The sequence below is a fragment of the Camelus bactrianus genome, chromosome 28, assembly GCF_048773025.1.
Source record: "Camelus bactrianus isolate YW-2024 breed Bactrian camel chromosome 28, ASM4877302v1, whole genome shotgun sequence".
In the NCBI taxonomy this organism is placed as follows: domain Eukaryota; kingdom Metazoa; phylum Chordata; class Mammalia; order Artiodactyla; family Camelidae; genus Camelus; species Camelus bactrianus.
Window position 1 is genome coordinate 14,425,747 of NC_133566.1, and position 21,294 is coordinate 14,447,040.

Below are 21,294 nucleotides of genomic sequence, written 5' to 3' on the forward strand. Positions count from 1 at the left end.
ACAGTAAGAAGGTCTACCACAGGCCTAACTAGAATCCCTAAGGGGAAATGATGGCTTATAACACTGCAAAACTGATAAAAACATACATTCATAAAGCCCAATAGGCAGAGTAAATAAAAAAGAAAACAAATCTTGCCATATCATAATAAAACTGATGAAAAGCAAAGACACATAAAAAATTTAGGCTGATACCTAATATTTGAACAGAAACAGTAAAAGCCAAGAAAAGGGACTAATATCTTCAAAGTGTTAAACGAATAAAGTTACAATAAAGAATTCCTCATTCAGTATTTTACCTTCAAGAATAAAGATGAGATAAAGATATTTTCAGAAAAGCAAAAACAGAATGTCTCAGGAACAGATTCATACTAAAGTAAATTCTATAAGGTATTCTTCAGGCAGGAAGAATAATCCCAAATGAAGATCAGAGTACAGGGAGAAATGAAGCACCACAAAAAGCTAAGAATACAGGTCAACTTAAATAAACTCTGACTGTTAAAAAAAAAAAAAAGCTATTATGGGGTTTAAAAAAGAGAATTAAAATAAACGAGAACAATGACATATAAATCGAGAATTGGTCAAATGTTGCTTATGTTTCTACAGTCTTTACATTGCCTGGAAAGAAGGTAACAGTAGACACTGATAGTTCAAAGATCCATGTTAATTCTCTGGAGTAACCACTAAAAGTAAGCAGAAAAGTATAAAACTACCCAGCTCATGGAAGGGAAAAAAATGAATAAAAAAAAATCCAACAATACAAAAGATGGTTAGAAAGGAGAGAAAAAGAATCAGTACAAATAAGAACAACTTAGCAAGATGGTAAATATTAAAATCAACATATTTCATTAATTATATCAAATGTTAGATGAAATGGGCTAAGTGTTCTAGGTAAAATATAAAGATTGACAAACTAGATCCAAAAATCCCAATTATATTGCTGTTTAAAGATATAGAAAGAGTAATAAAAAAAGATCTTGTAAATTATCACCGGTGTAGTTATGTTAGTATCAGAAAAGCAGACTTGAAGACAAAAGGCAATGCTAGAAATAAAATATAAATAAAATAAATGATAAAAACAGTCAATTCACTAGAAATATGTAAGATTACATTCACCTAATAATATTGCACCAAAATATGTAAAGAAAAATCAATAGAACTCAGAGAGAAATAGACAACCTACAAGCGTGATGGGAGATCTGAGCACACCACCCTCAGAGACAGAGAGAAAAAGCACACTAGAAAGAAAACTCAGAACAGAATAAAAGACCTGCACAAAACGATCAGCAAACTTGACTAAATACAGAGAACAAGGTACCCAGCTACTGCAGGATATAAACTCTCTCCAATCATATATGAAACATTTACAGTAACCATGTTTAGCTATAAATTTAGTCAACATATTTCAAAGGACAGAGCCATATATGTTTGCTGATCACAATGAAGTTACAAAAAGATACGTAACTATAAAGTCCCTACTTTTGTAGATTAAGAAATATACTTCTAAATAAATCATAAGTAAAAGTTAATACAGGTAAAAATGTATCAAAAAGGAAATTTTAAAATATCAACATATCATAACTTGTAGAATTTGGCTAAAGCTAGGCTTAAAGAGAAATTTACATTTCTTTAAAATTTACATTTCTTTACATTTCTTAAAAAAATTTACATTTCTTTTCAGCCTTCTTTAAAAGGCTGAAAAAACAAAGAGCCAAACATCTATCTCAAAAAGTTAAGAAAAAGCCAGCAAATTAAACCTTAAAGTAGGTTTTAGTGGTAAAAAACAAAGAAATGGCAAAGAAAAACACTTTTTATTCATAGTGATTAGGAACTAAACTATGTGTTTGTATTATCTTTGCATTATACTTAGAGGCTTTTTGTAGGCTAGCTTTAATAACCTAACGCCTTTTATAACATCACTCTGAAAAGAACAGATTCTAAATCCTAGGTAACTATCTTACAAATAACTTTCTGAAAGCCATTTACTAATAATAAAATCATCGTCCACATGAGGACTTAGGAATGGCAATGGAGAAAGCAAGACTGGTCCCTATCCCCAGAAAAGTTCATACAGTTTTCATAATCAGGAGATAACTTCTTTTAATATATATACACCTCCAATACCCACTGTATTTATCAATGCGTGCTTATGAGCTGTTCACCTTTTTCTCTCTCCTCATCACTAGCCATAGCTTCCCAGTCATCCAATCCAGCATCCTCAGTTTCTTCTTCTTCTTCTGTAAATACAGATTTTCATTAAAGACATAGAAATTATGAGATTGCTTTTAGAAAAAAGTGGAAAATTATGCTGACATAAAAAAGAAATGCTTTAATTATGCAAAAACTACATATACAATTTCATTATCTTTGGAAATAATTTTTCAATATACATAGCACGCTATATTCTTTATAATTATTAAATGCTTCACAATTTCCTGTTTTGAATACCCTATATTAAACTTAACCCAGATTTCATCTATGAGGTAATTAAAATATTAGCAACTCATTGAAATGTTCCTTTAGATCTTAAAAAGGGTACATGATAGCATTCAATTCTTGAGGACAAATAAAATTTCACATCTTCTTTTTGATCTTCAATCTATACTTTATACATAAGAATGTAATATTTATTTTGCTTTAACCTCTATAAATACAAACACTACTAAATTACACAGTTGGAGGTACAGATTTACACTTCTGTTCCAGCTGAAAATAAAAACAGAATATAATGCTTACAACCCAAAAGTAGCCTGAAAGGTATAATTTTAAATTTAAAGACTTAAAATTCTATTAACTCATTATTAACAATAATGACTCTTTTTACTGAAATCTCATCGAGCAAAACTTTCTCAAATGAAAGATGGGAGTGGGACTTGTAGTATTTCTTTCCCTGTAATAATTACCATTTGGCAACAAGTTTGGGTAAGTCTTCTTGAGGAAGACAAAATGAGAGCCAGAAACACATACTCCAAGCTTGTTCTAAATTAGCAATTCTTTCTAGTGCTACAAATATGACCTAAAATAGTGGACTGCTATTAAGCATAACAACCAGAATTTCTCTTGTTTAGATGTGGTGCCCAGATAAATGATCCTTTTTATCCTGAGAACAAAGAAAAGGACCGATGGCGCCTGTCACCCGTGTGGCTCAGGCCTAACGCTCCCTAAAGCTGCCCCCAACTCCTTGTCTTTAACACTGGTGAGTCTCCTGATTTTACCAAACATACATTTAGCCAATCTCTAGCTCTCCTATCAATACCTAGCCTCATGAATTAGAACAATGTTTATCATTGAAAAAATAAATAAATAGAATAAAAATTTTCCCCATCTCAAAACACACAAACACACAGAATGAATAAGCTGAATCCTCTTACTGACTTAGTAAACAGAAGCTGACCTCTAAGATTCTAAAATGCCAACCTTTATGACTCTTTAAAGTTCTAATTAAAAATGCTTTCAGTGTGCTTCCAAAGGATTAAATAAAGAATTGTTTAGTTCTTGGTACCACCTAAGAATCCTGACCCATAAATAAAAACGTCAGAGAAAATCCAAACTCCTCCATCCATTCTACAAACTGACATTATTGTAAAGAACAAAACCGACTCGAGGTTCACCCCTACACTCTTTCAAAGTGGAAATGAAAAGAAATGATTTAGAGAACAGAAAGAACTATAAAGAAAGAGGGCCATACTGCCAGACATTTGGTTTCCCCAAACTAAAGGTAACAAGACAATTTGTGACACATCGTTACTTAATAGGAATTAATTAGTCAACACCACTGGCCTGGCTCCACAGGAGGTGGAGTCTCTTCTTTTTCCGGTACTGCTTGTTCCACAACTTCCACAGTAGCGCCTGATTCCACTGGTTCAGATACTGGGGAATAAAAGGAAAAAAAAAAAAAGAAACCAAGTTCACAATACCTCTCAGTGCATAATTTCTGTTAGGATACCCTGTTAAGTACTGAATAAAAGCCAGCAGCACACACCTAAACTCTTTAGCAAGTTTATGAAATATTTAAATATCACTTTTTTTTAAAAACAGGAAACTAGTTTTTCTTTCTGCTCAGGAATAAAATGTAAAATTATAGAAAGTTGAGAAGGAAACAAAAACTAAGAAGGACAGTTGTGCTTTCCAGTGTTAAGGATAGTTATTCATAGACGAGGATCCAGATTTTTCAAACAAAAGTACTTTGCCATTAACCTGTCATTTGAATCAGTTGAGAATGATGATAAGAAACAAGGTGTAGGAATTAAGTTTCAATAAGCAATTCTGATTTGTCAACTTCTTTTTAAAAGATTTTGAAGGCTGCAGGAAAAAAGCAAGAGTTTCTAAATCACAGGCTATTTTATATACAAACCTTTATTTTCTAACTGCTGTGGTGTTTTTTTCTTCTTTTTATCTTCGTAAATTGGCCTTTTCTTTGGCAAAGAGTCTTTTGATGGCACTTCAACACCTGAGGAATAAAAATGGAAAACTTCAGAGCTTACAATTCTTACATGTCACCTAAGAAATATTACTTAAGGTAACATTTATTCATCTCAGAGAAACATACCCTAAAATATAGAAGAACATTCATGGAAAACCCTCTTCTTAGTATAAAGTATTTTTAAATTTACATACATTAAAATTCCATAAGCTTGTTGTCCAGTTGTATGACTTTCAGGCAACCACCATCACAATGAAGATGCAAAGCAGTCCCATCACCCCTTCTGCTCTGTGTAGTTAATCCTGCTCACTTCCTTAAGCCTCTGGCAGCCACTGAACTGCTCTCTATCCCAAAAGATATGCCCTTTTCAGAACGTCACACACATAAAACTTTACAGTCGGCCTGCCAACATAATGAATTCAAGTGATCCTTTTTACTATACGTACCAATACTTTGTTTCTTTTAATTGCCAAGTAGCATTCCACTGTACTGATGTACCACCATTCCTTTACTGATTACACAGCTGAAGGGCATTTGAGTTGTTTCTGGTTTTTGACAATTATGAATAAAGCTGCTATGAACAATCGCATGCATATTTTTGTGTGAACATTTCTCTGGGGTAAATATTTTGCAGTGGGAATAATCGGACATTAAGATAAGCATGTGCAGCTGTCCCCTGAACAACATGGGGGTCAGGGATGCCAACCCTCCATGTAGTCAAAAAGCTGCAAATTGTCAGCCCTCTGTATCCATGGTTCTTCTGTATGCATGGATTCAACCAGCCACAGATCGTGTAATTACTGTAGTATTTACCACTGAAGAATATCCACATACAAGTAAATCCACACAGTTCAAACCCATGTTGTTCAAGGCTCAACCTAATTTTTCTAAGAAACTTCCAACTGTTTTCCAATGTGACTACCAATTCTGCATTCCCACTGGTATGTATGAGAGTTTCAATTGTTCTGCATCCTTGCCAGCATCCGATAAAGACAGTGTTTGAGGTTTTTTGCTTTTTTTTAAAATTTACGTATTCTAATAAATGTGCAGTGATATCTCATCATGGTCTTAATTTGAATTTCCCTAATGTTGAGCATTCTTTCCCTGTGCTTACAGTTCCCTGAAGTGAAGGTTCAAATCTTTCGCCCATTTTTAAAATAGGGCTATTGCTTCTCTTATTGTTGAATTTTGAGTTATCTTTATTATCTATATACAGTCTTGTCAGTTATGAGACTTTCAGGTAATGTGAATTCTCTCAATGCTATCTTTTGCAGAGCAAAAGTCTTTAACTGGACTTCAGTTTTATTATCTTTTTCTTTTTATGGATTATATTATGCTTTTAAAGTTGTAACTAAGCACTCCTTGCCTAACACAAGCTCGCAAAGATTTTCTCCTATGTTTTCCTCTAAATGTTTTACAGCTGTATATTTTATATTTAGATCTACAATCTATTTTGAGTTAATTTTAACATGAGTGAGATTTAGGGCTAGGTTTTTTTGTGTTTTTTTGCATATAAATATCCAATTGTGCCAGTATCACTTGTTGCAAACACCAGATTTTTATCTGTTGCCTTTTCCCATGACAGGAAACACCAACCAACCTGACTCTGTTCTGTTCCATTAATATATATCCTTTTGCCAATATCACATTGTACTGATTACTGTAATTTTACAGTTAGTCATGAAATCAGATATTGTGAGTCTTCCAAGGTTTGTTCTTTTTTAAAACTACTCTGACCATTCTAACTCCTTTATCTTTTCATATATTTTAGAAACAGCTTACAGATATCTACAAAATATCATCCTGTAATTTCTAACACTTTTATTGTGGTATAATTCCTGTAAACTACACATATTTCAGATGTATAATTTGATGAATTTTGATAGATGTATACACCAAAGAAACCACCACCACAATCGAGACAACTAACATTTCCATCACTCCCCAAGAGGTATAAATTTCAAATTCTCAATTCATCCCTCCTCACCCCTTTTACCCCCTGGTAACCATAAGTTTGTTCTCTATGTCTAAGTCTGTTGCTGTTTTGTAGTTAAGTTCATTTGTGTCCTTTTTTTTTAGATTTCACAAAGAAGTGGTATCATATATTTTTCTTTCTCTTTCTGCCTTCCATCACTTAGAATGGCAATCTCCAGGACCACCCATGTTGCTGCAAATGGCATTATTTTATTCTCTTTTATGGCTGAATAGTATTCCATTGTATAAATATACCACAACTTCTTTATCCAGTCATCTGTCAGTGGACATTTGAGTTGTTTCTATGTCTTGGCTATTGCAAACAGAGATGCTATGAACACTGGAGCACGTGTATCTTATCAAATCAGAGTTCCCTCCAGATATATGCCCAGGAATGGGATTGCTGAATCACAAGTCTATTTTTAGTTTTTTAAGAAACCTCCATACTGTCTTCCATAGTGGCTGCACCAATTTACATTCCCACCAATAGTGTAGGAGGGTTCCTTTTTCTCCACACCCTCTCCAACATTTATTGTTTGTGGACTTGTTAATAATGGCCATTCTGATCAGTGTGAGGTGATACCTTATTCTACTTTTGATTTGCATTTCTCTAACAATTAATGAGGTCGAGCATCTTTTCATGAGTTTGTTGGCTATCTGTCTTCTCTGGAGAGATGTCTATTTAGGTCTTCTGCCCATTTTTTGATTGGGTTGCTTTTTTTTTTAATATTAAGCTGTACAAACTATTTGTGTATTTTCAGAAATTAGTTGCCGGTCACATCATTTGCAAATACTTTCTCTCATTCTATGGGTTGTGTTCTCATTTTGTTGATGGTATCCTTAGCTGTGCAAAAGCTTTTAAGTTTAATTAGATTCCCTTTGTTTATTTTTGCTTTTAATTCCAGTAGTCTAGGAGCTGGTTTGAAAGAAATATTGCTGTGATTTATGTCAAAGAGTATTCTGCCTATGTATTCCTCTAGGAGTTTTATAGCATCTGGTCTTACATTTACATCTTTAATCCATTTTGAGTTTATTTTTGTATATGGTGTTCATGCTGCAATTTTGACTGGGATTGCACTGAATCTACAAATCAGTTTGGGAGAACTGATATCTTAATATCAAATCTTCCAATCCATGAATGCAACCTCTATTAAACAGGTCTTTGATTACTTTCATCAGTGTTTTACAGTTTTCAGCATATAGGTCCGACAAATATTTGAATTTAAACTAAGTGACTCAATTTCTCTTTCTTCTTTAGAAGGTGCTACTTTAAATGGTACTATTTAAAATTTTTTGATTTTCAGTTGTTAATTGCTAGCATCCAGAAACACAATTGATATTTGAATACTGGCCTTATCCAGTTAACCTCACTTATTAACTGTAGGATTTTGTGTTTGGGGGTGGGGTAGATTCCATGGGATTTTCTATGTAAACAATTGTCGTCTGTGAATACAGTTTTACTTCTTCCTTTCAATCTGTACGCCTTCATTTCTTTTTTACCTAATTGCCAGAGTTAGGACATTCCAGTGCAATGATGAATGACTGTGATGAGAGTGGACATCCTTGCCTTAATTACAATGTTAGGGTTCAATATTCAGTCATTCATCATTAAGTCTATTAGCTGTATGTTCTTTGAAAATGTCCCACATCAGGGTAAGGAAGCTCCCTTCTATTCCCAGTATCTGAATTTTTATTGTATATGAATGTTGAATTTTGTCAAATGATTCTTCTGCATCTATTGAGATGATCATGTAGACTTTCTTCTTTAGTCTATTAATATGGTGAAATATTTATTAATTTTTAAATACTGAACCAAGTCTGCATTCTGAGGGTAAAATCCACTTGGTCATGATAGATTATCCCTAAATTTAAATATATATAAATATACACACATAAACATGTATTTATATAGTTAACCCTTAAATAACACATTTGAACAGCACAGATACCCATATGCAGATTTTTTTCAGTAAATACATACTACAGTACTGTACAATCCACTGCTGGTTGAACACGCAGATGCAGAACCATGGATACAGAAGGCCAGCTGTAAATTTATATGCAGACTTGTGACTGCACAGAGGAATGCCCCTAACCTCAGCATGGTACAAGGGTCAAGTATTGCTAGAGTCAAACAGCTAATATCTTGTTGAGAAATTCTGCATCTTTGTTCGTGAGGGATATTGGTCTGCAGTTTTCCTTCCTTGTAATGTCTTTGTCTCACTATGGTACGAGGGTAATGTCATTCTCATAAAATGAACTGGGTAGTTCGCCAAGATAATCTTCATAACTGCCAATATTTCCTCCTTAAATGTTTTGTAGAATTCCCAAAGTGAAATTATAGAGACCTGGAGTTTCCTTTGTTGGAAATCTTTTTAACTTAGTTAAAATGTAAACAGATATAGGACTATTTTAAAAATAGATACAGGACTATCCAGGTTATGCATTTCTTTGAGTTTTGGTAGTATCATTTAAGGAATGTGAACTTGTTATATACTTAGTAGTTACAAGCTAAAGGCTACAGAACAGACTGGAAAGGTGATCTGCTACACATCTCAGAGTAATTATCTGAAAACATCTGCAGATACCTACACTCCCTAAGAACACATTTTGGATTCAATAAATAAGTTTTATATTATTCTAGGGAATCAATGTGGTAAATGACCTTTACCTAACAAGGTAGCTTTGAAAGACATAGTGAAACATAACATTGTAGTATCTTTTCATAAGATGACTCAATGAGCGGACTGTGGAAAGCCTTATGGAATCATGCGTGTAGAGGGCCAAATGTAAATTTATATGCAGACTTAAAGTTAAGAAGTTTGAACTTTCTTATTAATAGAGAATAAGAAACAAATAAGGGGGCAAACACTGGGCAGCACTATGAAGAATAAGAGACTAGGACCAGAGATGCCTCTTCAAAGACCATCTCCTCCAAGCCTTTCCTAAAGATTTATGCCCAGTTCATCATTTTAAAGTATAATTCTCCTCTAATCTCATAAGTACAAATCAAACTACTCCATAAAATAGCATTTCTGTTGGCAAATTATTCACTGCAAGGTCCCATTCCAATTTCTCCGTGAGTGCTTTTAGCCTGTCAGAAAGTCACCAGTCAAATCTGGTATTTGGGTGCTAGCTGTATTTGTTCTTTAGTTTCATTTTTCAATCAAGAATAAAACTTTCAGAAATCTAAGTACTATGATTCTCTACATTTACTGCTCCCAGCTGAATACATAACACAACGAAGGAGTCACATCGATAGTTAAACCTTAGCTCTAGAACCTTGGGCAAGCTGTTCAAGCTTTGTGTCTCCACTTTTTCATCTATGTCATGGGAATGAAAATATGTATAAGATTTTTATGAGGAAATAATCAATGTCAAAGTAGCATCAGTTACATACTAAACACATAATAAACGGTAGCTGTTACTGTAATTATAGCATAAGCACCAAAATTACTATAATATAAAAATCTGTGGAATGTAGGGATAGGAAATTGAGAGTTCCCAATACATACTTCTCATTGGAGCAAAGACACCATTTTAAATCATCTTACCTGTCAAAAACATAACTAAGTAAAGGTCCAGGTTGTGGTCTCTAAACTAAAAGGAACCAAGGCTCCTTGGGTAAACAGTTGATTTCAGGTCTAGAGGAGAAAATGTGCAAGACGTACTGGAAATATCTCGTGGCATTAGAAAGCAAGGACAAGGTCTAAGAATATTGTGGTCATGTGAAAAAGTCACAGGAACCCACCTAAATGGACTCCTGCTAGCCAAAGATAGTATATTTTGAATATCAAAAACATAAATGACTTCAGGAGATGAGAGCATATCAATTATATAAAACCCCATTAAAAGAAAATGATACATATCCAAAACAAAATTAAACTCATTGGTAACCCTTAGAGGTTGCTAGAAACAGCAATTATTTTGCAAATTAGTAAAGAAAGGAAAAGAATCAAGCATTTATCCTGATTTTCTTGCATGAAATGTATTTCAGGGAAAGTTTTTTTTTTTTTTTGAGAAAGAGTCTACCTAATAAACGCAAAAAGACCGAATATCTGCAATTCCTGATGAAATACTAGATATAGGCAATGGTCACCAATTGGACATTAAAATTATTATGTGAAAAGTCAATGAAGAATTTTTGTAATGAATGGACAAAGCTGCCGATACCTAAACTCAGTGATCAATCTTGACATCACTAGAAGACAACCAGACCATGTGCCTCCTCATACGAGGCACTGCGTAGTACACAGCACCACTAGGAAGTAGCCAAATTGCTAGATTTAAAAATCACAAGACATAGTGAAGTAGATTAGCCAACACCAGGAGAACACAATTAGGTAAATCCAGAACAGGAGAAATTCTACAGAAAAATCCAGTCCCTTCAACAAATAAATGGCATACCAAAAACAGGAGTGGTATCAATGAGAGACATATTAACCAAATACAACATGTGAATCTAATATGGATCCTGATTCTAAAAGACATTTTGAAGACAAGTGGAAAAAATTAAACATGCACAGAAAAGCAAGATGATATCAAGGAATTAATTTTGTTAAACGTAATAACATATACTATGCTTGTATTGAAAAGTAAAATGTCCTTACCTATCAGAGATACACACTAAAGTAAAACATGAGTAAAGTAATATGGTATCTGGAATTCACTCTAAAATACTTAAAGGAAAAAAAGTAAGTGGAAGGGGACAAAACAAGGATAAATGCCTGTTGAAACTGTTGAAACTGAGTGATGGCTACCTGAGGACTCATTTTACTATTCTGTATTTGTGTTTAATTTGGGAAGCCCAAAAAAACTCATTTACAGACATACTATCATTTACACACACATTTTTATCACAGTATAAATAATGAAATTATCTCATCTATTCCTTACATTACTAGACTTTTTTACAGCATTTTCATAGTAATTCTTCTGATTCAATTCTCCTTTTGACCATTACAGAGATGTAAGCGCACAAGAGAAGGTTCTAGACCGTTCAGTTAACTAAGAATACCACCTACCCTGAGCTTGTAGAAGTTTAAGGGTAGCTTCAGCTCTGGCTCTGGCTTCTTTCTGGGATTTAGTTAAAAGTTTCCCTTCTTTTTTCAAGCGTTCTTTCCTTTCCTTTTCTTTCTGCTTTTTCCTTTCTCTTTTCTCTTGTTCCAGTCTTTCCTATAGAAGAACACATATCAGACAAAACTTGTATTAATGAAATAGAAAATTTAAATGTAAACAACACAAAATTCTAACAAAGCTCTTGAGATACATGCAAAGAATTGTTAGGAGATTCCAAATGGAAGTACATACATATGAATATTAATTAATACTACATGAGAGTAGACTATGTGTTGGCAATAACACATAAGCAACTTCTGTCTATACCTGAGGAAATGAAGGTAGGAGTTTCTGTATGTCTTCATCTTATTATTTATATCAAAACAATAATGTAACTGAATTACCATGCGACTATGACATTTTTAGAATTGGAAGGCTAGAGATATTCTATGAGAAGAGGTTTTACATAAAACACAATGTCAATGTCAGCAGCTTCATGGAAACATACCTCTTCTTTACGCTTGGCTTCTAATTCTTCAAGTCGTTTTATCCGTTCTTCCTCTTCTCTCTTCTGTCTTTCTTCTTCTTCTTTAAGCTTAGCCAGAGCTTCCTGCATAGCTTTAACTGTGGCTTTGCTAGGTCCTTTTTTCTTCTCTTTCTCTTTTTCCTCCTTCTCTCCTTTCTTTTTCTTCTTATCTTTTTTCTTTTTGTCTCCTTCATTGTCATCTACCAAAAAAGAACAGAGGCAAAGAGTTGTTTTGAAAAGTTATTTCCTAAGGTAATAGTGAGCAAACCCCAGAATTCAGGGACCAAGACAGGGTCTTTAGCCATCAAGGCAACCTGAGCACTTGAGTAGCCAGAACAGCTCAGCACAACTCAGCTGGCCTCCTTAGAAGCCTACAGTGCTGGTGTTACTCTGAGCTGTCCTGAGGAGTGCAAGAAGACAGGAGGATCCTGTCAGCAAGAAGATACACTGTACCTAATGCACCTTCCTGATTCATGGCGTCTGAATTCCTAAATTCTATAGCTAGTTTTGCTTCTGATGCTGACCTTAAGGGGATATTAGGAGGATAAAGCACAAAAATTCCAAGCACTCTTTAGCATAATGCTAAAGATTATGAAGCTACTTTCAAGGTATCTCTCTTCAAAGATGTCCAGATAATGAAAATTTGAGTGGTTAAATATGGTATGTCAATTTTCCCATTAAAAGTTTTCTAGTCTGAAGAATAACTGTGTGAATCATTTGATCCTTCTTTTCACTCTGAATAAGAGGGGGAAATTTAACTAGAAAGCTTCTTTTTGTTCACTGGTTCTGGTACAAAAACAATGCTGGCTACTGCTTAAAAGACATGAACTAATTTTAGCATGTCACTCTTTCATTTCATAGACTAAATTAGGTTTTTAAAAATGGGAAAGAATTCAGATATTATCTCACACTGAGGTATCAACAGGAAGAATTAATTTTTCACTAGGCAACTTCGTCATTATCAGCAGCAAAAAACTTTTTCAGTGAAATTCTGCAAAAATCCTAGTTTGTGTATAAATCACTTGAGAGGTATTTTATACTACATATATAAATGCTTAACAATGAAAATCAAATAAAAGAGTACTTAGATCTAACTGCTAAAAAGCTTATTACGACTAAGAAACTTTATAACCAAGGACAAATAACAAAATGACCTTGGGGCATAATGAGCAAAACTATGACTAGTTAGGAGTCAAGCCTCTAGCCCTTTCCTCTGTACCATCACCAACCTTCGGCAGCTGTGGGGGCCTCTCCTCTCTCTTCAGAGGCAGGAGGTGCTCCAGAATCATTCATCACTTTGGATTTTACAGCTTCCTCTTCAGATTTCTTTTGAGATTCTTTGGGTTTACTCTGATCCTTTTTACCAGATTCTAACTCTTCTTTTTCTTTCAGCTTCCGCAGCTTTGCCTTTTCTTCATCCCGCTTTTTTCTCTCACGCTCTTTCTTTTCTGCCTTCTTTTGAGCCACTGTCTTGATTTTGAAGGAGGAGTCATCATCTTCATTCCCACTCTCTACATTAGGAGCTGGCTTGTTTTTCTGATTTTTTTTCTGTCCTTTCCTAGACTGCAAAAATTCATCTGACTCCTCACCACTTTCACCAGAAGAATTCACTCTGGTGCGCTCTTTAACTCTTTTACTGTTATCCTCATCCTCTTCTGACCCGTCCCACTTCTTCTTTGATTTTAGAGCTTTCCCTTTAGCTTTTTTGGAGAGTTTGTTAAAATCATCATCATCATCACTCCCAGAGTACATTTCCACTTTGGGTTTTGCAGTCTTTTTTGACTTTGAATCTTTATCTTCCAATTCTTCACTATCATTATCTTCAAAACTTTGTTTTTTGCCTTTCTGTCCTTTCTTTTTCTTATCTTGTTTTGAGGTGGATTCATCTTCATTATCTTCTGTTGGCTGAAAAATTTCCATTGTTAGAAATATTATTTATTTTTTAACTAATTGAGACTCTTCAAAGTCATGTACTTCATTAAGCACACACAGAAAAAAATTCTCAAAATAATTTTTAAATAAAGTCCTTTTTTTCAAACAAACAAACAAACAAAGGATGCAAAACTCAACCAAGCACCAGAAGCCAGTATAGGCCTCAGGCACATCTCACAGAATCCAGGTGCTCTGAAGCAAGCACTTATCTTCAGGCCACATTTACTACCTTTTTCAAATGGCATAAAAAGTGTAAGAGAAGAACTGAAAGAAAATATCTATCACTTTCTCATTACACCGAGGTGTATCCAAATTCAAAGGATGGAAAGGAAAATAGAAAATTGGAGGTAGTAGGAACGGGAAATGTATTTCCAAACATACCAACAGACAACATACCACAAAATACCCTAGATTCCCAAATAAAGCATCTTCATATCTGTGAAAGGTTTTAAAATACATTATTTCTTTCCTAAAAATTGTTTTCCCCCTCTGGTATCACATACTGTAGAAACTTTTAACCAACATATATACATTGCTCAAGTTTCCAAATGCAGCCCCTAACACAGGCACTAGGAAGAAACATGAACAGGCAACAACGATCTGTCTTTCACCTTTACTGCAGTGGTTTCTCTGTCAGCTCTGATGCCTTGAGCTTCCCAAGACAATTCTTCCAGTTCTTTCAGGATATCGTCTTCACTAGAAATGGATTAAAATACATTATGAGGTACTGGATTAGTTTAATAAGTGAATCTAGTACCAAAGCTAATAAAAATCAAATATATTTAAAATATACTTACTCAAAATCTTGCCTCTTTTTCTCTTTTTTCTTTTTCCCCTTTGACTTTTGAGGTTCCTGTTCCTTGGCAGCACCAGCTCCTTCTATTTCTGCAGCCAAGGCATCAAGATCAATATCATCCTTGGCACTTAAACGAAAAGAAAGACCTAAATGTTACTCAAGAGCAAAATAACCACCACATTCACTAACAGATAATTCTCTTTCGTTTTAGCATTTTTCATGCATGAGCAGTCCACTGAGAAAAATCATTTGGCAAGTTCTTTCAGGACTACATTTGAGTTATATTTACTTATCAGTCTCTCTGTATCTGCTTCAATAAGTTTCTGAATTACACTTAAATCAGGAGTTAAAATGAAGCACTACAGGAAGAAAATCTAGGTAATCAAGAAAAGGAAATTCACTGTTGTTGCTACCAAAGGTGTTTTTTTGTGTGTGAGTATCTGAATGGAGTTATTTATAAAATGAAGCGATCTTAAAAGATAAAAAGATTCTTAATATTTGATTACCAACAATATAATCTTTGGACACCTATGCATTTTTTACTTGGAATAGCAGAAATTTTAGAGCCAAAAGGAACTTCCAACTAGTTTATTATCTCATTCGTGTAAAGGTGCACAAAGTTTGAATGCTTCAGCAAATCACTACCACATCTTCAAATCTCTACCACACCTTCAAATCTCACTGAATTAGGAATGATTCACTGAGTAAAACAAAAAAACACCCCAAAATCTAGAACCAAACCTCCTCACAATCTTTTAGATCCCATCCCACAATGTCCTCAACTACCAACATTACTTGGAGTAAACCAAACTAAGTTCCAGTTAAAACCGACAGAAAACGAAGGACAGTCTGAGATGTACAAGTAGAAAAGGTGTATGAATTCAAATAAATGATACAATAAGAAAACAATAACCTCACACAACATGGCCTTCACTAGTGGATGCCTTGTTATAAAGATGCTTCACTCCAATAAAGAGAATTCCTAAAGAGAATAACTTTTAATTATATGATAAATATAATTTTAAGATTATGTAACAAGACACTGAGGACATAGGATTTATCCTCAAGGAGCTGAGTAGAGAGAGAGAGCAAACCAGTAAACCAGGAACTGCAAAATGCTAAGTGCCATGAAATAAAGGAATTTACTGTTTTTATAGTTAACCAGAATTGAAATGTGTTCCCTTTTGTCCTATATTTTAGACAGTGTATTTGAAGAGGATCATAGAACACTGAACCACTGCACTGATGGTGACTTCCCAAAGCACCAAATCCAGAATGAGAAAATCAGACACCTCCTAGCAGAGGAGCAGCCTAGAATCAGGTACTGAAGGAGAAACAGGAGTTAGCCAGGCAGAAAGGGTGCATATACATCAGACAAATTGAGTACAAAAACCTAAATGCAATAAAGTGGCAATAAAGTGCATGGTACCTCGGGAGGACTCCTAAAAGGGTGTCTGAACCACCTGAGAAGCTTTTGCTAAGTTACTTATTTCTTGAGCCCATCCAAGATCTAGGGAACCAGAAACCGGGGGTGGGAACTAGGCAGGGTATTTTTAGCCATCTTTTTTAGGTCCAATTTGAACAGTTTTTCTTTTTTTTAATAAATGAAGAAATTGAGGAACAGAGAATTTGCCCCAAATCACACAGGCAAAGGTGGGATTCTGAACCCAGGAAGTTCCAAGTCTTAAGTCAAAGATTTTAACCCTGCTGACATTTTCGAAAGCTACCTCCAGTATAAATGGCAGGGCAGAACCCCAACTAGCTAGAAGCAGGAAAAGTGAGGAAGCTGCTACAGTTAACTGGGTTGACCAATGAAGAACACGTGACCTGCAGCAGCGACAGGCATTAAACACTAAAGGGATCAATCAGCAACACTGAAGTGACCAAAGGGACACATGCAGAAAGGAGGAGGGACGAATCAAGGATGATTCTCAGGTGTCATCAGGTAACAGAAACCTAAATCTGGCCCAGCATCAGATCAACCAGCAGCATCTCCAAAGGCACCTCTGCCAGTATTTCACACTACAGCAGCTTCTGAAAACAGGGTGAGATGGGAAGGTGGTTAATGATGAAAGCTTGGCACCTCACCTCCAAAGACTCGTCAGCACTCACCTAACCTGTATTCATCTCATCAAAATAGCTTATGATTGGCTATATTTCCACAGTATTCATTAACAAGCATCTCTAGAAAATAGAACATAGGACTACATCTGCATGCTGTTGAGTACGAAAGCCTTTTCTGGCGAGCAATAAAAATTAAGTCTTTGAGTGCTTATCATGTATCAGACATTGTGCTGACCATTAGACATACTACATTTTATGTCATTTAATCCTCATAACAACTCTGTTAAGTTTAAAGATGATGATAAACAATTTACAAAAGGCCATCGAGTTAGAAAGTAGCATATCAGGAACTCAAGCCCAACTCTGACACTAGAATTGTACTGTCTTCCTAGAAAATAGAGGAAATAGAGGAACCAAGTTTCTGAAAATTATGTGTGAAATTCAAACATAGCTGCAAAATATATTAATGATACACAAGACTTAACAGTTTTAACTACAGTCGTTTCTAAAGTGTTCCTTCCTTCAACGTGTACTGAACTTCCTGCCCCAAACTCGAGAATGTCCTAAAATGTCAACCATGTTACAAGAGGACATGAAAGTGACATAAATACCAGTGATTTAACTTGAAACTTTTAACCAAACTCTACCTACATTTTCTGCCCTATTTCCATAGCTACTCATTACACACCACAGCTTTAAGATTTCAGTAAACTAAGAGTCAAATCTAAAATCCAGTCATGCTGATAATGAAAGTTTTAAAACCTTTAGGAAATCGTATAAGTATTTTTCTCTAGGTTTGTTTTTCTGCAGACCACTTACTTTTTCCTTTGTCAAAGCTACAATATTCCTCTTAACATTTTGTTACAGCTCCTAATCCTTTATTCTAAATTTACTGCAGGCTTCCAGAAATAAAAGGCAATTTTCTATTGTATTCAATTCAGTGTTTTCATAGGCCACATTCCTCCATCATCAAGATAGAAAAAATGTTATAACTTAATGGCCTTAAAAAATGAAGCTATTAAAAATACTGTATGCGTAGTTTCTTAAGAAACAGCCAAACTACTTTCTAAAATGGCTTTACCATTTAATACTCACACCAACAATGCATGGAGATATGCATTTTTTCCATAACCCAGCCAGTATTTATTATTATGTTTACTCTTCCTTAAAGCTGTTCTAATAGATGTGTGGTTACATCTCATCAGTCTTCGTTTTCATTTCCTTAAAGTCTAGCAAAATTATCTTCCATTCATAGACAGTCAGTGAAATGTCTCTATATTATCTTTTACCCATTTTTCTAATTGGACTGATTTTCAAAGTTGAGTTTTTATGTTTTGGAGTGTGTTTTTTTCCAGTTTGTAGTTTGTCTTTTACATCCACTTAACAGGGTTTTTTAACCAGAGCAAAAACTTTGAATCTTCATGAAGTACTATTTATCAAGTTTTTTCTTTACGGATTATGCTTTTGGTGTCATGACAAAACTTTTCACCAAGTCCTAGGTGCTGAAAATTTTAAACTATGTTGTACTGTAAAAGTTGTGTACTTCAGTGTTTAATTCTATGATCCGTTTTGATCTTTCTGGCCTATGGGTACCCAACTACTCCAGCAACATTCAGACTATCCATCCTACAGGAACTGCTTTTGCACGTTTCTCAAAAAACTCTCAGCTGCACTTGGATAGAGCTATTTCTAAGTTCTCTACTCTGTCCTACTGATTTGTGTTTCTTTCCCTCCAACACTAATACACTGTTATGATTAATGTAGCTACATAAAAAGTCTTGAAATCAAGTGGAATGATTCCTTTCCTTTTACTCTTCATTACCAGAATTGTTTTATCTATTTTTAACTCCTTTGATTTTTTCCAATAAATTAAAAAAAATCCTTGTGTACAACTACAAAAAAAAAATCTTGCTGTAATTTTAATAGCAATTGCATGAACTGTATACAAATTTAAAGAAAACTGACATCTTTATTATATTCAGTCTACCAATCTATGAACACAGTATGTTTCTCCATTTATTTCGATCTTGTCCGATTTCTTTCATCAGTGTTTTGTGATTTTCACAAAACTAGTATTCAAGTTTTAAAGTAATGTGAAGTGGTATTTCTAATTTCAGTTTCTACATACTCTTTACTAAGATAAAAAAATGTAACTGAACTTTTTTATTGCAGTACTTGTCATTCATTTGTAACATACCCGTCTCCTTTCTGTGCACATCCCTCCCTAATCCCTAGTAACCACAAACCTGTTCCACACGTCTAAAATTTTTTTAGTTGTTGAATTTATTAGTTCTTTGAACTAAGCAAAGAGTTAAGACTTGAAATTAAAAGTGCAATAAAAAAAACTGAATTTAATGAAAATTTAAAACTTTCAGTGTTCAAAAGACCATGTAAAGGGAATGAAAAATCAAGCTACAAAGTGGGAGAAAATATCTAAAACCACATATTTGAAAAAGAACTCGCATATACAATAAAGAAACCTCAAAACTCAACAGTAAAAATCCAAACAATCCAAATAGAAAATGGACAAAAGGCATGAAAAGACATTTCATGAAAGAGCACTTACAGATAACAATGGCTGTTCCACACCTCTACTATTTGGGAAATGCAAATTAACATCACAATGGGATACCATTACACACCAATCAGAATGTCCCCTCCTCAAAAAAAAAACAGTGATAACAACTACTAGTGTTGGTTGAGAATAAAGAGGATCTGGATCACATGCATTGCTGGTGAAAATGTAAACTGGAATAGCCACTCTGGAAAAGTCTAGCATTCCTTGTAAAACTAAAAATGTACTTACCATATGATCCAGCAATTGCACTCTTGCACATTTATCCCTGATTAACGAAAATTTATCTCATGCAGAGACTTGTAGACAAGTATTTATAGCAGCTTCATTTATAATAGCCAAAAACTGAAAACAACCCACATGTCCCTCAATGGGTGAATGGTTAAATAAACTGTGGTTTATCCCCATTCCATGGAATACTATTCAGCAATAAAATTAAATGAACTATCAATACATGCAACAACTTAAATGGATCTCAAGAAAATCAGACTGAGTGTAAAAAAGCCAATTCCCAAAGGTTACACACATACATGATTCCATTCACATACATTTTTGAAAAGAAAAAATTTTAGAAGTGTAGAACAGGTTCATGGTTACTAGGGATTAGTAAGGGGAGGTACACAGAAAGGAGATGGGTATGTTACAAATGAACGACATGAGGAATCCGCAGAGATGTTCCATATTTTGACTGATAGCGAATATACAAATCTACACATGTGATAATACTGTATAGCACTAAGCACAAACACACATGAGTTTGCTACACAAGCGAAACTGAGCAAATCTGAATCTGATCAGTGAATTATAACAGTGTCAATATCCAGGCTGTGATATCGTATAGTTTTGCTAGGTGTCATCATTAGAGGAAACTGGATAAAAAGCTACAGGGATCTCACTGTATTAACTCTTACAACTGCTATGAATCTACAATTATCTTAAAAGTTTAATTAACATAACAAAACACTGTTTAAATGAGAAGGCAAAAACACTGAGAAAAAGATTTTTGCAATACATATATCTGATGAAAGATTTGTCTATATTTTTAAAGTCCCTAAAATTCAACATTGAAGAACACAATTTTTTAAATGGGCAAATGATTTAAACACTTAACCAAATGAGATACAAGAATGGCAAATAAACACATGACAAGATGGTCAATATCACTAACTAATAAGGAAATGTAAATAAAACCACAATGAGATGCCACTACACAGCCATCAGAATGACTAAAATTAAGGACTGATAATACTAAGTGCTGAGAGGATGTGGAGCAACTGGAACACATCCCAAAAGGGAATGCAAAAATGGCACAGCCACTTTGGAAGAGACAGTTTGGCAGTTTCTTCAAGTTAAACATACACACTTACCATATGACCCAGCAATCCCACTCCCAGGTATTTACCTAAGAGAAATGAAAACATATGTCCACACAAAGACTTGTACTCAAATGTTCATAGCAGCTTTATTCATAATCACAAGCTGGAAAAAAACCTAAATATTCATCTACCGGATAACTTATAAACAAACTGTCATCTAACCATGAAATGGGATACTACTCAACGATAAAAGGAAATAATTAATGTTACATACACCAACATGGATGAATCGCAGAAGTATTACATTAAGTGAAATCCAGCCAGGCAATAAAGGTTACATACTCCATGATTCTATTTATATGAATTTCTAGAAAAGGGAAAACTACAGTGACTTCCCCCAACAAAAGCAAAAACTACAGTGATTTTTTTTGCCAGAGAGGACTGTCTACAAAGGGTCATAAGGGAACTTTTTGGGTTAACAGAAATACTCAGCATCATTCTTTTGGAGGGAAGGTAATTAGGTTTATTTATTTTTTAATGAAGGCAAGTACTGGGGATTGAACCCAGGACCTTGTGCATGCTAAGCAGGCACTCTACCACTGAGCTACACCCTCCCCACTCTGTATCATAATT

At 34.5% G+C, this 21,294-nt stretch overlaps 1 protein-coding gene across 2 annotated transcripts in view; it reads right to left on the minus strand.

Moving 5' to 3' along the window:
- The window catches only part of EIF5B (eukaryotic translation initiation factor 5B), a 64,874-nt gene that overhangs the window by 26,688 nt on the left and 16,892 nt on the right, over positions 1 to 21,294 (minus strand). For both annotated transcript variants that reach the window (XM_074354630.1, XM_074354629.1), the window contains exons 2-9: positions 14,708 to 14,833; positions 14,522 to 14,606; positions 13,208 to 13,883; positions 11,961 to 12,178; positions 11,419 to 11,569; positions 4,352 to 4,447; positions 3,778 to 3,867; positions 2,160 to 2,234 (exon numbers count right to left, since the gene is read on the minus strand). In XM_074354630.1, coding sequence (XP_074210731.1) covers positions 2,160 to 2,234; positions 3,778 to 3,867; positions 4,352 to 4,447; positions 11,419 to 11,569; positions 11,961 to 12,178; positions 13,208 to 13,883; positions 14,522 to 14,606; positions 14,708 to 14,833 — 1,517 coding nt within the window. The remainder of the gene's footprint in view (positions 1 to 2,159; positions 2,235 to 3,777; positions 3,868 to 4,351; positions 4,448 to 11,418; positions 11,570 to 11,960; positions 12,179 to 13,207; positions 13,884 to 14,521; positions 14,607 to 14,707; positions 14,834 to 21,294) is intronic.